Raw genomic sequence first — 16183 nt, forward strand, 5'->3', positions numbered from 1 at the left:
CATAACATAACATAACATAACATAACATAACATAACATAACATAACATAACATAACATAACATAACATAACATAATAATATAATATAATATAATATAATATAATATAATATAATATAATAATATTTGTTATGAATATGAAAATGACCCATTCATGCTCATGTTTTTTGGTAGTGAAATTGTTATTTAGAAACAAAACTGTCATTAAAATGCTGGTCACATTTATTTTAGTGTGACATTGTTACAGTGCAATTACACTAATAAGTACGGAGTCATTTTAATTAACATGTACTTACTACAGGATTAGGGTTAACCACAGTAAGTACATGTATCATGTCTAACGGCACATTAAATAAGTGTTGCCAAAATTCTGCATACCAATTATCAAGGATAAAAAATAATCGGCATCGTACCATCCATTAAAAGACAATGTTGTTGAATGACAGGCTGATCTGATGAGTGCAGTCATGAAATCAGAGACTATCCACTTGACTAAATCTGATCAGAAGTGGTCACCAGCGATGCATCTGCCACATGATATGTCCATACCAAGTATAAACAGTAATCCCTCTCGTCTGATCACTTCTGATAGGATCATCTGAGCTGGATGTTAATCTCAGGTGGAAGCAGGGTCATAGAGATTGATATAGTTGCTTTCCTCCAGATGTACTTTCCCCCATCATCATCTCTCCCGCTTCCCCGTTCACCCACATTACCCGTATACTGTAATCTCAATGTTCCGCTATGTTAGGAGCAGCTCTGCTTAGTAAGGGCTCGGATAGAGGACGATAAGCACATGCTACCAGATGTTGTGCTGGAAAAAAAGTGCACTAAAGGGACCATAAGGGGGTTCTGGGCTGCCTGAGAGGCAGAGCACTCCTTCCCGCAAATGTCCATAACGAGTGCTCCCGTATTTCCGAAGATCCCTCGCCAGATGGCCTTTGCTGAGGCAAAGCTGCCTGGAGAGCCCTGTACATCTAATACGGCCATGGACCACCAGCTTGGAGCGTCCTACAACCAAAAACTCCTCCCTAAGCCATGTGAGCATATCCACGGCGAGTTTGTTCAGATGTAATGTGGAGCCAACTACAGCAGGTAAAAAATAAATAAATAAACGTGGACCAGGAACCTCAGGCTACTGAAAGCTAGAGACTGCTAGTCCTGGTTCTGTGTCTATCATTTTCTGTCTCAGTCTGTCTGATCACTCTGAAGATTAGGCAGCAGTGTGTAGCTCGGTCTCACCGGTTTGGGCTATTTTTACAGCACACGGTGAAGGAGAAAAGTGACGACAAGGTCACCTCTCGCTTTAGGTAGATGAAACTTTGCTATAATGAGATGTGGGCACTGCTAGTGGGGCACATCTCATCTCAGACTATTAAAAGATTCTCTGTTTCATGCCATCTTTGAACTACACCTGAGCCAGCATCTATGGAAAAAACACTGAATGACAGGCAGTATCCCTCTCTTGGACATTCCCGAATCAAAACCTGACAACAACTAAAAACGCTTCAGGCTGTATTGTGAGTTTGGCTGAGTCTCCACAGAAATATTGTGCTGCAAAACAACCGTATGTTGATTCTGGAAGCAATCCGGACTGAGAGTGGAAAACCCCAAATATAATCAAGAGTAATAAAGAGTTGATGAATAACATGAGTTTGTTTTATTCAACATCAAGACTTGTTGTTCGCATTATTCTTAGTGTGACCAGATGATTTTTAAATTTGATCATTTATTTTTATTAGAAAAATCTCATTCAAACACCTTCGTATAAAAATGTTGGGGTCAGTAAGATTTTTAAGTCTCTTATTACTCTATGTCTCTCATCCCTTCTGCTCACCAAGGCTGCATTTATTTGCAGAGTAAAAGAGTAATATTGTAAAATAATTATTTTATTATATTTTAAAATATATTTACTCCTGTAGCAAAACTGAATTTTCAGCATCCAGACTTCAGTGTCACATGATCCTTTAGAAATGATTTGCTGCTCAAGAAACATTTCTTATTATTATCAATGTTGAACCAGTTGTGCTGCTTAATATTTTTGTGGAAATTATAAAAAAAAAATCTGAATTCTTTTTAATAGAAAGTTCAAAAGAACAGCATTTGAAATATATATTTTTAAAACAATAGAAATGTCTTGACTGTCACTATTGATCAATTGAATGTGTCCCTTCTGAACAAAAGTATTAATTTCTTCAAAAAATGTAACACATTTAATAACAAAAAATTTAAAAAATAATTATATTTTAACACTGAAATCTTCCATACACAACAGTTTTTGTTACAATTCTAATTCCCCTGGACATGATCAGTGTCATGTGATTCAGGTCTTAAAGTGACATCAGCTGCAGTCTGTGTCATTAATGTTAATCAAATAAATCACTCACTGCTCTTAACTGAATAACATTTGTAGCTTAATAAAAAAATAATCTATATTTAATTTATAAATTATGCAGTGAAGACTGTTAGGTGTTTAATAATTTTATTTAATTTCTGGACATTTCGTTATAGATCAAATATTTAAAATATACTGTGTTTATGTTGTTTCTACATTAATATGGAGATTATATGTGAAAATTTTACAATACAAAACTATATTTAAAAACGTTAATGTTAGGTGTGATTAATCGCGATTAATTACAGAAAATGTCAGCTTAATCAATAATTTTTTTAAATCGATTGACAGAACTATATATATATATATATGTGATATGAAAGACATGGAGTAATAAGAGTAATAATATATATATATATATTATTACTTGACTCGTCGTGAAATATGTGAAATACTAAGTCTAGTCAAAATGCTTTGAGTGGGTTTTATATATATATATATATAGATATATAGATATATAGATATATAGATATATAGATATATAGATATATATATATAACCCACTCGACTAGATTAAAATAGTCAAGTTAGTTCATATACTGAAAGGATGAAGGTTCCAGATCGAACACTGCAGCTCACCTCTATTATCCATTTATCTGATATTGACAAACCTGGCTTAAGGTGTGTTTGTAAGGATATCTTTCAACATGGCTCAAAGTTTTTAAAACTTCATGTTTACAATCAATTTTCTGTGCAGGAAAATAAGGTCAGTTGGTCGAACCGTAATTATAACCGGTTAACACTTCATAGCAAAATCAATTTGAGCAAAACAAAACCTGGCGGCACAATTTTCAAAGATAAAAAAAAAATTCAATTTCTATTTTTTTCCCACCCAATTGCAAGATTGTGTTCTTGGATGAACTGACCCTAACAGGCAAATAAAGTTACGCCTAAATACCAGACAGAGCACAACTTCTGTCAGAAAGAAAATTCTCTGTAAAAATTCCCGGTTGTGATTAAAATGAAGAAAAAACTGATGAAAAGTGCTCAATGATATTCACATGGCAATCATGAGATCCCTCCTGATATAAATGGCCTTGATGTAAAAATGAAATGGCATATAATTTAATATGTTAATAACAATCAAATTACATAGATGCAGGGTCCTTCCGTGTAAATTCAAGGACCAAAACATTTTTAGGAACCACGGTCTAATGTATTCAGGTTCATTTAGTAATTTAAAATAGATCCTTTAATTTATCTTAAATTAGTATATTTAGTGAGTTTTCCCCCCTTTTTTCAGAATCACTCTTCTCCAATCCGGTTTGTATTTACCAGGTCAGTGTCACTTGCATGAAAGGAACTATAGCTTTCAACAAATATTTGTCTTGGAACTTTAGCATACTTCTGTGCACACAGATCAAAAGTTTCAATAGCTGCAAATTAAAACTTACCACAGAAAATCTTCTCTGTTTTTTATTACAGGGGGATTATGCGGTTTTAAAATGGATAACATTCATCCATGATGGCATTTGTGTTAAAGCCCCAACTAATGAGAAATGTCTGACCTAAAGACTGCAGTATCCAACATGCACTTAAGAATTGCACATAATACATAGTCCTCTATTTGCTTTACATCTGTATTTGTAATATTGGATGAAAGTGAAAAGACAAACAAAAACATAAAACAAATTAAATTAATTCAAATTGAAATCATTTTAATAGAAATCCATGCTATCGGGAATTTCGCGTGAGGGCTAAAGATTTCCCTTCACACATTTCACGACGGGTCAAGTCGCTCACAGAAATGCATCGCATTGACCAACAGAAAAGCTGTTTGGTTTAAAAGTGACTTCTGTGTGACCCATGCTTTATACATCTCTACACTACTAAAAATACACAACAGACATTGTTTTTGCTTGCAAAATTTGGTCGAAATGTGATGTACCTGTAGTATAGCTGCCATATTATTTACCATTATGATTTCTTTCATTAATATATTAATTACAGTAACAATCTTACCTTGTCTGACATACTCTTCTGTCTGCTGGTGCACCAACTCCGCAACACATCCTCCATAGCGCAAGCGTCTGTCCTGCTGGTAGGCCTTCAGCCTCTTGGTGGAACTGTAGGATTTCTGTGACACTACATGGCAGTTCTCATTGTCCAGAGAGCATGTAGCGTAGTGCAGATCCTTTCGGCACGGACCCCGTGTCAGAGAGCGCTGCTGTCTGTCCTTCAAATCCATCACTGCAGAAGCTGACGGACAATTATGTCAATTACCTGCAGAAGAAGACACAGAGGACATGTGTGTTGTGGGATTAGATGTATTTTAAACTACAACTACAACAACCATCATCACACTTGGCTTTGCAATGTTGGAAATGTCCTACTTCTGAAGTTGTGATTAAGCTTGTGGCATTCAATTGCTTTGTTGTCGGAAACAACAATCATGGTTTATTCTTGCCACAAGGTTCATTCTTGCCTATTTAAATTATTATTAAAGCCAATATGGTATTTAGCGTCCCATTCATTGACAACAATATAAACATTCACATTGTTATCGATCATTCTGGAATTTCAGTCTATTTTTGCGGTGTATACAACATAAAATATGCTTCAAATGATCATTCATATATGTAAATATGCATAACTTCAATGACAAGACAAGGCGATATAGCTGTTGTGGAATAACTAATAAAGAATGTCAGTCACAACAATCGTTCTTCCCTCCGCCGTGTTTAAAGTTTATGGATTATTGATGGATTTATAGATTTGCTTGTTGTTTTTTGTAGAATGCAACATTTATTTAGATGGCAATTTTCACAATACACATAGTTTCAAATCAACTTTACAGAAAACCATAATGTTACTGCTTATTTTAATACCTTCATGTTGTATTTAGCAGATTAGAGATGGGTAATTATAGTTAATTCTTTGCTATGATACAAGCAATCAAGTTGAGATTTGATAGCGTATCGTTTTGTGTGAGTGCACTGTATGTATGCGAATAAAGTTTGATATACTTACTGTATATAACCAATTTTATATAGAGAGTTGTGTATATTGATACATTTTGCAATGAAATAAATCAGCCAATTGAGATTGGCGCTTTACTTGAGAGTACTTTATATGCGAATAATGTAGGATATAATATATATACACTACATAGAACTGCGCGATAATACAGTATACATTTATGCAATGTTATAAACAATCACACAGCTGAGACTTGCGATATAGTACACAGTACATTGTATTTTTATGTGAGTAGTACTGTGATTATTCACTTAAATGTATAGATCCTCTGCATTATCATTCTAAAGCATTTTGATAGCAGCAATTTCCCCAAAAAAAATTTACATTGCCAAGACAACATGGCAAAAAAGCAAAAACTGTGCACTCTAAAGATATGTTATTGTAGACAGGAGATAAAGATATTTAATATTTTTAGAGTACTTTTCTGCATTTTTGAATTGATAGATCTTAATTAGCTGGGAGAGCGCGGTGAGTGTTATGATTCAAGACAACATGATGATTTCATGATTTTCCATTAAAATTGCACTTTTGAAAAGCTTCTATAGAGTGATGCACAAATGCAAATTGGAAAATATGTCTATCTGTACCTGTTAAAACCAACAGTTGCTTCTCTATTAGCAAATTCCCAAGCTACAGATATACCGAATGCCTCACTATCAGCTGTAGATCAAGCTGATAACCTGTGAAAACTCTGTAAGCAGATCAACCATTTATGTCATATTGCAGGAGAAATGCATATCCTAAACATCACAACAATATATCAAGCCTCCCAAACAGAATGTGCTATCTTCAGCTCGAGACAGGCGTATCCTCATGATGTCTTATTATCAGGTAGAGACAGAGAGACTCTATCACACCCTCCCACTCTACATCTGTGTTGGTGTGCTGAGTTAGCCAGGCATGGGAGCCACCGGAGGATCCAAACAAAACATAGAATCTCTGGCAGAAAGCCTGTTGTTTAGGACATCATTTAGTCATGAAAAATACCACTTCAAATGTTACATACGGGAAAAACAAAGGCAATGGATACTACACCTCTGTAAATGACCATCAGGTCTTTTAGGACACATTACTCTAAAAAACTGTACAGCAAAGCTAATATTTTCACTGCAATCTATAAAATATAAGCCAAGGGAGACATTGCTTTTACTTCCCCCAAAGGATTAATAAAGTACCGCCCTACGCTATACCATCCACTTTACTGGAAATTACCACTTGGTTTCGCTTACAATATTTAAAGTGGAAGTTGGCAGAGAACTACTGCAAGTTGAATTAATGATTTTGCATGAGTATGTGAATGAAGAGGTGAACTTCTTTTGGCCAATTTTATCTGACTTCATGTGTCCAGAATCACATTCAGCACATTCTTAACTTTGTCTTATGACCTTGAAGATCCTGAATGAAGAAATAGCCGTATCTCCAAGATAGTGCCACATGCAATATAAAATCAGAGTAGAAAAATATGTATTACCATAATTATTTTTATAAAGAGTATATATACCTACACACTAATATTCAAAATGAAGGGGTCGTTCATTTTGTGTGTTTTTGAAAAAAGTCTCTTATAATCACCAAAGTTGCATTTATTTGATCCAAAATACAGTGAAAACAGTCATATGCATTTTGCATTTGCATTTGTGCCAGACTTTTGCTACCATTAGCATCAGACAGTTAACTTCAGGTACATATGACTTGACAATTTGACCCTAAAAAAGAAAAGGAAAAAAAAAAGTTTGAGAAAAAGGTTGTTTGGTTTAACATTAAACCAACAATGCTAAAACACAAATTTGAAACTTCACAGAGAAATCAATTTCCGAGGAAGGCAGCAGGAAACAGTTGTGTAATTGTTCAGGTTGGACAGGGCGCTGCGCTGTCAATATGTTCAATGAGGAACGTGTTTACATATGGGGAGGCACTCTAGTTATGCTTATTGATTGCCAATTGGTATTTGCATTAATAAATGTTTCATTGGCAGGAGGGACGTGCAGGCAATGCAAATCATGTGTTTTGTGGAACAATAAGAATGACACATATACATTAGTTTCATAATGTACAATTTTCAAAATAAATATGTGTTTGAGGTCACCCTTGCCATTAATCTGGCCTTTGATAAAGGGACATGAAAATAGAGAGTTTACCAAGCCATTGGCTTAATCATGTGCATTACAGACATGCTGGTTGTAATGTCATAAAAAGGTGTAGACTTGGTGTCAGTGGAATTCGGCCATTTGTACATTTAGTTTCAATATCGTGGACTTTTAGTTTGCTTCTCATTATTTGCTGTTGTCTTTGTTCATGTGCTACCATGTGTTGCTGTGGATATTTATTTGATCATTCCTTCTGTTAGTCTTTTAGCTCGTTATATGTGTATATTTAAATTCCTTGTTTCTCTGCCTTGATTGTCGGTTGTTGTTTCTGCTAGTGTTTGAACTAGAACACACTGTGACGCAACCTGTGGACTATCAGAGTTTGTTTTATTAAAATACCTTTATTTTTTAAATCTTCTTCGTCTCTTTATCATCTATGGACTTTACACACAGAAAGAAGTGACAGAATAACCGACCACAAAATAGATTTAGCAGCGTGGTTTACTGCTTTTGCCCAGAGTGGCCTCACTTGAATGAACTACACACCTTACAGTTCTGCCATCTAGCCGTACGTTCTCATTATGATGATGAGACACTCAAGTCTCTGTATGGGATCTGGGAAAATTACTACCATCAAGTAGACATCCCAGACAAGTAAGGATTCTGCTGGAGAGACACGATTATTCGATGTCTGGAGAGAGTCTACCCCCTGATCCATATCGGACCCAGAGCCCAGCCCACACGGAGCGACTGCTGGAGCCCCCAGCAGATGGAGTAGCAGTGCCTGCCGCAATGGAGCCGCCGGCACCAGGATATGCGAATGATCCCCAACATCGCCACAGAGCCGGTATCCCACAAGTCTGCCCAGGTGTGTGAGTCCCCATTTCGACCGCAGTGGAGCGACTGTAAGTGGAATTCGAAGGAATGGAGAAATTCCTCACCCACAATCTCCCAGCAGTGAGTGAGTTTTACATGTTAATCCCAGCCTCCCTTCCTCTTCACCCACCCTTTCTAGTTCCAGTCTTCACTGTCTCCTGTCTGCCCTACTGTTCACCATCTGCCTCATCACCACGTCTGGAATTCACCTGGGGCATCCCATGAGCCAACTTCAACCCGGCTGGGGGATTTCCTCGCTCCGCCTCCAGCCGATGTCCCCGCCACTCCGCTTCTGTCTGTCGCCCTAACTCCATTGGGTCAGCGACGTCACCGTGCTCCGTCGACCTGCCGGCTCCGCCTGGGTCGGACATCTCCGGCCCATGGGCTCAGACTGGCTCCGTCCTCCCTCAGGCTCAGCATCAGTCCTCAGTCACACCGGTTCCGCCGCAGCCCTCCGGTTCTCCAGTTCCACCTCGGGGGCCGTCGTGGCAGCTCCGTCGTGGCTGACGATGCCTCCGGTGTCGCACGGATCCATCAACCCTCCGTCTACACCCAGGACTCCTTCCCCCTCGGCATCGTTTCCGTTGTTTGTCCCCAGGTTGGCGTTGAACATTGAACCACCATGGCTTTTGCCGTGGGGCACTACCTTGGTGGGTTTCTGGGTGTCATCCTGCCGTCTCCTATACAAAACCTCCTGGTTACTGTCACATCTACTCCTCCCTGGTCAAGTCCACCATCCATTCATCCCTGGTTTCTACCGCCTCCTGCTCCTCCCTGGTCTCTTCTGCCTGCCTGTCTGTTTTCCAGGCCTTCACCTGCTCCTCGTACGCATTTTCCACACCGTGGCGTGATGGATATTAATTTGATCATTCCTTTTGTTAGTCTTTTAGCTCGTTGTCTGTATATATTTAGGCTCCTCATTTTAAAAAACATGACACTTGGATTATGAATTTTAATTAGGTAAAGCACAAATAATTTAACCTAATCTTTTGTTTTTAAATTTTGATTTTATCCATTGATTCAGAGATAAGGTCTGTAGATTAGTATTCACACATTACAGAATCAAAACTCACATTTAAAAATTATGTTATGATTAGAAAAGCCCACAAATCCTTTAAGCGACCATCTCAATTAATTTGCTAAGTGAAAACATTGAGTTTCTATTAGTAAGTTCTAATCAAATAATGATTTGAGGAAGAGCTCAATCACCCTGTCAAACTCAAGTGCTCAAATGAACTGTGATATTTAATAACTTGTAATAACAAGTGATTGTTTTGAACAAGTATTAACTTAGACATTATTAAAAACATATGATTTAGCTTGTATACGGTGTGCCTTTTGCCCCATGCTGGTGAGCGTTTACCTGTGTGTGGGGTAAAAGAGCCACCTTGGCACCTCATACATTTTTTTTTAAGATATTTAAACAAATGAAACTAAAAAAAAATATTATTTATTTTCACACAAAATCTGTTGCTGCATCAATGTTCAATACAATATATATATACATTCTGCAATCATACACTATGGGAGTATGTGAAAAGCCCGGTTGTACCCTATGCAGCAAGCAAAATGACTATCATGAAACACTCAATAGTCAAAGTATGACTTGATCGAGGTCAACCATTACAGCTTTCAGATAAACACGTTCAGAGTGCAATTACATCCACTGTATAACATTTTTAAAGGACAGGTCAAGTTTGCAGCATTGGAGACGTTGCATACAGACACCGCTTCGACAGCGATCCATACGCAAACTGCTGAATGTCAATAATTGATGCAACCTCCCTATCCATTCGGGAATCTCAGTGGCACAGAAAGGCAGGCCGTTTCGGGCTACTCCATTAAAGATAATCTGCCAAAAACCATCTTGGGCAGAGAAGCCTCTTAATCAGTCTAGATACAAAAGGCCACAGTGAACGTCACGCTGAGACTGACTGGTGCTTGCGCCTGGAACAGGGTGACCAACTGTTAACTGTGACTGTTCAATTAGAAATGCTTAGATCAAGCGACGGGGAAGGGAATGATAATTATAGCAGGAGAAGCTGGTGGAGAGAGTGGAGAGATTTATAACGGTGTGAGAGGTTGGTGGCGTGATCAGGAAGAAAAAAATCCTGATGGGTTCAATTTAAAGATAGAGGGAGAGTTCAACTAAAAATGGAAATCCTCTCATCATTTACTCACCGCCGTGCGTTTATTAAACCTGTACGTCTTTTCTTTCATCTTTTCAGGATACATTTTTATTTCCACCTTATTTTAAGTATCCACTTTATTTTGCAACACCGAAGTACGTTATTTTATGCAAGACTTCTGATGCATTAATAGCTATAAATAACTAGAAGAACAAAAAAGTGCAGTGAAAAGAAAAACTATTTGCACTACAAACCAGTGTGTTTATGATAATACATTTTAAAAAGCGGCATAACGTACTGTTAAAGCAACACACCGGACTGTTTTTTTATAGGTAAAATAACTGGAAGCGAATAACAACAGAATAACTCCTTGGTCCCCATTCATTGTATAAGAGCAGCATGAACATTCAGCAAAACGTCTACTTTTTGATTCCACAAAAGATATAAAATTATATGGGTTTGGAATGAAGTAAGTGTGAATAAATGATGTCTATTTTCATTTTCATGGTCCTCTCTCATTCATTTTGATTCATTGTTCACTCTTAAAAGCTGCCAAAAGCTGTAAATTGTATTTAAAGAGATGTGTCGCATTACAGAAAAGGGTTTTAAAACCGTTGGAAACACTGTATGATGTATCATATACTGTACCATGTACCGTATTGACACATATACCCAATTTGACACAAAACCAAAGAACTATATTTGAGCATCCAGGGATACAGGGTCTGAGATGGGGAGAAGATGCAAATTATTCTCTAATGAAAATAGTCATTTCAGCAAAAAAAAATTAAAAAGTGTAGGAACTGATATTAGCCAGAGCTGAGAAGGCAATATATTTGTGCAGCTCTTCCTCTTCTGGAATCACACCACTATGCTCTGAAGAACTTTCCAGGAGAAGAACAGTGTCTATTTTCAACATGGCAAACTCTATGTCAAAATCTCCTCCCACTCTGCGGGCACCGGAGGCGATGTTGAGCTCTTTTGTGCGGTTCTGAAGTCTTTGAAGGTAAAGTACCGCGGTACAGAGCATGTAGCCGGAGCGCAGTACACCCTAAAGCGAGCACAGAACCATTTTGCTGAACCTAAAGCCCTGGGGCTGCTGTGCACTCTGTCTCCTGGGCTGGGATAGATCAGGAGAGGGACGGTGGGGTTTTCTCCATTTATTTTTACTAGCATCTCTTGTGGATGGGTTTTTTATGTGAAAAAGAAAGAAGCAGCTCTGGAGAGACCCTAAGAGATGTGCAAACGGGCTTAACAAGTGGAGAACAGCTTAGCTTGTGTTTAATAGCTGATCTAATAATCACCACTTATACTTTGTTTCTCAGCAATCTCCTTCACACTCTCTTTTCCTTCTTGCTCTGTGCTGAATATTTATTACTTAGAAAAACGCTCCCTCAGACCGATAAGCCTCTGCTGGCTGTGTTAACTGTGTTACTGTGCTATTCTGCTACCACGAAGCATCTTTGCCCATTGATGGACATTTTAAGTAGCTGTATATTCTCATGAAATAAAAAGAAGTTGTGAATACTTATTTTTATATACAGTATATAAATATATACAAATTTGAATTGTTAATATGAAATCATAAAATAGATAATAAAATATGAATAGTTAATATTTAGTTACGATATCAAATAGCTATAATGTCATTTAATATTTCAGGATATTTTATACATATTTTCCAAATACTGAATTATATTATTAGAGTCATCGTGTTTAATAAAAAAACCGAATTACTAATATTAAATTATAATATAGAATAGATGGATATGCATACAGTAGCTAATATTAATTATATTTGTTTATTATACCTACATTATAATGAATTCATATTTAAGTATATTGTAGAATGAAAATAGAATTTGCTAATATTTAATTTAATTATAGAATAAATATAATAAAAACATGAATCACTAATATTAAATAATAATATAGAATAGATGATACACATGAAAAGTTTATATTTAATTATATTATGAAATGTAATAATAAAAATTGTATCCATTAATATTGAAGTATATATTATTATATATACTATAGTATATATTTGTATAATAAGTATATTGAAATAATATAATTTGTTGATATTTGATCACATAAAAAAATAATATAATAAAAACGTGAATCACTAATATTAAATTACAATATAGAATAGATCAAACAAATATGAATAATTCATATATAATTTTTTTACAGAATAGCTATAATAAAAGCACATTAATGGCTCAGGTGACAGCAGGCGGATGGTATTTCTCCAGGTATTATAGACCTCCTGAACGTGCTAAATCTGTCTGCTTAAAATACAATAACTTTGGGAGGAACATTTCAGTGAATAACAGCTATTTTTCACAAAATTACCAAAAAGTGGGCTGAATACCTCAGTTTGCCTCTCTCTGTCACTCATCACGGCCCTCTATTATCTCATCCAGCATAACCCGCCATTTAGCTCTCCTGTGAATAACAAATGACACTTCAGTCCCGTTTCAGCAGTGCCAATACTAGCGTCTGAGCAGCGCGACGAAACCTGCTTTTACAAGAATACACTCACATACACTTGTACGTTGTAATAGTTTTAACACTATGTTTCAACAAATGCGGAATTAAAGGAAGAGACAGAGATCAGGAGAAATGGAGATGCTCTTCGGAGGTGTTCTCTCACTGGTTGGCTCTCACTCGACCGCAGCACGAGTGGCTGTTACGAGGAGCGACTCTAATAAAGACTGAGGTAGCGCTGAGAAGTGGCTCACACACACACACACACACGCACACACACAAATAGACCTGCACTACTGTCTAAGGGCTGCTCCACTGGCCACTTCAGCCTCCTTCTTCCCAAGCCTGGATAATAGGGCTGCTCTCAAAACACATTATATTGCATGGCAGGCGGGCAGCACAAGTGGCCAGAGAGGCCTGTAGTCTGTACTCCCAAATGCCATAAAATTAGAATGCAGACACGACATGGTGCTTCAACACACACTCTGTGCGCATCTCTTTCCCTTGCACAATCTCATTATTTGCTCTATTCACAACATGGAAGTGTATTTTTCACTCCTGCTTTTTAAAAATTTCTCGCTCTCCTTTTCCCTTAATGTTCCTCTCCCTTTTTCAGTCAGCGCAGTTGTATTCTGGGGGAATTATTTGACCATTATAAAAACATGGACAAAGTGAGTCAGAGCACACCGTGTCCTGGTAAAGTCCACTGAAAGCCACCCCATTTAAACATTTGGACTTATTTGACTAAGGGCCCTTTCACACCTACCTTGTTTGGTCCGCATTTTCGGACTTTTCAGTTTGATCCGAACCAAAATTACAGGTGTGAAACCTCCCCTGGACCACGGTCCGGACCAAACAGACGAAATTTGGTCCGATGAAAAGTGGTAGTCTCGGTCCGGATCAAACTGAACAAAGGTTTGGATCGTTTCTAGTGTGAAAGCATTTTCTGTAAGGTTCGGACTTTCAGACAATTTACAGGAAGTTCCGGTGGTTTCCGCGTTGCTGAAGAAGACAATGATAGCGGGAAAAATGAGCCGTGGTAGCACATGGGGAGAGGAGGAGACAATGTTTTTATTTGAAATATGGTCTGACGACATAATAAGAAGTCAACTGGAAAAACGCTTGCAGTCTTCTCCTCCTTTCCTGCCGGCGACGATCAAATGTTCGCACAACGAAGACGTTCATTTGGTGAATTTTAACTAGCCTCGCGTATAGTTGGTGCTGCAGGTAGTAATACCATAATAATAACAATATAGTTTCAACGATATGCGTCTGTTTATTCATTGTTGTCAAAGTTAACCGCCGATTTGACAACACGCTGACGTCAGACGATGTCAGACGAGATGCAGCCCACATAGATGATGACGACAGGGCGCAAGCATGTCATATAAAAGTTCTTTAGTGCGTAATTGCAGTGTGAAACCAAACCAAAATTTACCGAATGTATCAAAACATGAACTTTGGTTCGGACCTTGGTGCGGCCTTTCAGGTGTGAAAACACCCTAGCACTATCGTTTGGGGTATTTATTTATTTTTTCAAAGAAATAAATACATTAGCCAGAGCAAATTCAATTCATCAAAAGAGACAGTAAAGACATTTATTCAGTTTAAGACAATTTTTCAAAGTATAGGGATGCACCGATACCGCATGCACTCGATGATTGTGATACCATACTCTGATGATACCATACTCTGATACCAAAAACCGATATTACATAGCGCGTGTAGTATTTGCGTACAGCAAACGGTAAAGTAGGTAAAGCAATCGTTCGTACTAACACAGTCTCACCCCAAAACGTCACATACTGACGGGTCTTGACCATACGTCAACATACGACGAATAGGGTACCCCTATAACGTCCATGTGTGACGATTCGGGTATGGTTGGGTTTAGGTATGCGTTAGGGTACCGCTGCTGGTGCGCTTATGTCTGCGTCTCATATTGACGTCAAGACCCGTCAGTATATGACGTTTTGGGGTGAGACCAGGTTGTTCGTACCGTACGTTTTACCCAAAGTTGAACAGTTTTCAAGTCTCATGGGGAAAAAAAGAGGGCAAATTAATTTGAGAAATATTATTATGGTATAGTGTTACCAAAATGAATCATAAGTTTGCCTAATAGAACACAGATCGTTTTAATATTTTACACACCATTTATGCGTGGTAGGGAGCAGGAGTAAATTTATTTCGTACCAACTAACATTTTGAACATATAACGTCAGAATGTAGGATTTACACACAAATGTGTTCTGCTCATGTTTCATGAATGAGGCCAAGTAATTAATGAATGTGTTAAATAAAAAATACAAAGGTTAACAAATGCATAAACTTGTCAACTTAAATAAATAGATTAAAAAAATAAAAATTTGACACAATAAAGAAAAGCAATTTGTTTATGCTTTAGAAAATTAAAAATAAATACAAATAAATTTAGAAAATGTTTAATATATTAATTTTACTCTTCTAAACTGCATTTTACTGTGTTTATTTATTTGTCAATTTAAAATGTAATTTATTTTCAATTTTATTTTTACATTAATAATTGATTTCACCATTTTATTTTTAAATGACACATTTAGTCCACCGTAAAATACATATGAGAGTATTTATTGAATAATAAAGTACTTTTTGGTTAGTATATAATAGCCATACTTTAATTGCGTCAATTCATAATTTTGTAGACTTCATATTGTTATTCTAAAATGTCAAAAACAGCAATAATAAAGAATAAGTAGGTGAATCAAAATGTTTGGTTGTGCATGCAGTCTCTTTAGCTCTATAGCGACTATCACCCAGTCACCACAGAAGGTACAGCAGATCACAGAGATTTGCTTGTGTAGAATTACACCCAATTACTGCCTCTGCACAACACGAAAAACCTGGTTGTTTGCCACTAAATTAACAGATTTATAAGCGGGAACTGTTTTGGTTAATTAGCATTTATCAGATACTTTTCATCCAAGCAACTAAAGGCGGCATCCCACAAAAGCTGTCTCAAACAACTACAGATTGTTGTAGAGATGTCACACCTACCGACTGTTTTTCACTGAAATCTCACCCTTTTCATTGGGAGGTCTCTCCAAATCCCTCACGTATTGCAACGGCCCATTTTGGCAGCAAATCAATGTGAAGATAAGAACAGGGGCAGCACGCAAAAAAAAAAAAAAAAAAAAACTATTGTAATAGACTGAATTAGGATATGGATGTGTATTCGTCCCTTTGGGGC

At 37.1% G+C, this 16183-nt stretch overlaps 1 protein-coding gene across 3 annotated transcripts in view; it reads right to left on the bottom strand.

The window, feature by feature from the left end:
• LOC306984181 (teneurin-2-like) overlaps nt 1-16183 on the bottom strand; it is an 80661-nt gene that overhangs the window by 35545 nt on the left and 28933 nt on the right. For 2 of the 3 annotated variants that reach the window (XM_079585282.1, XM_079585284.1), the window contains exon 2: nt 4356-4616. In XM_079585282.1, coding sequence (XP_079441408.1) covers nt 4356-4581 — 226 coding nt within the window. In that variant the 5' untranslated portion in view covers nt 4582-4616. Of the gene's footprint in view, nt 1-4355; nt 4617-12841; nt 12916-16183 lie in introns of all 3 variants that reach the window. The other variant, XM_079585283.1, reaches the window with a different exon arrangement.

This window comes from Phoxinus phoxinus (genome assembly GCF_949152265.1).
Source record: "Phoxinus phoxinus genome assembly, chromosome: 17".
Taxonomy (NCBI): Eukaryota; Metazoa; Chordata; class Actinopteri; order Cypriniformes; family Leuciscidae; genus Phoxinus; species Phoxinus phoxinus.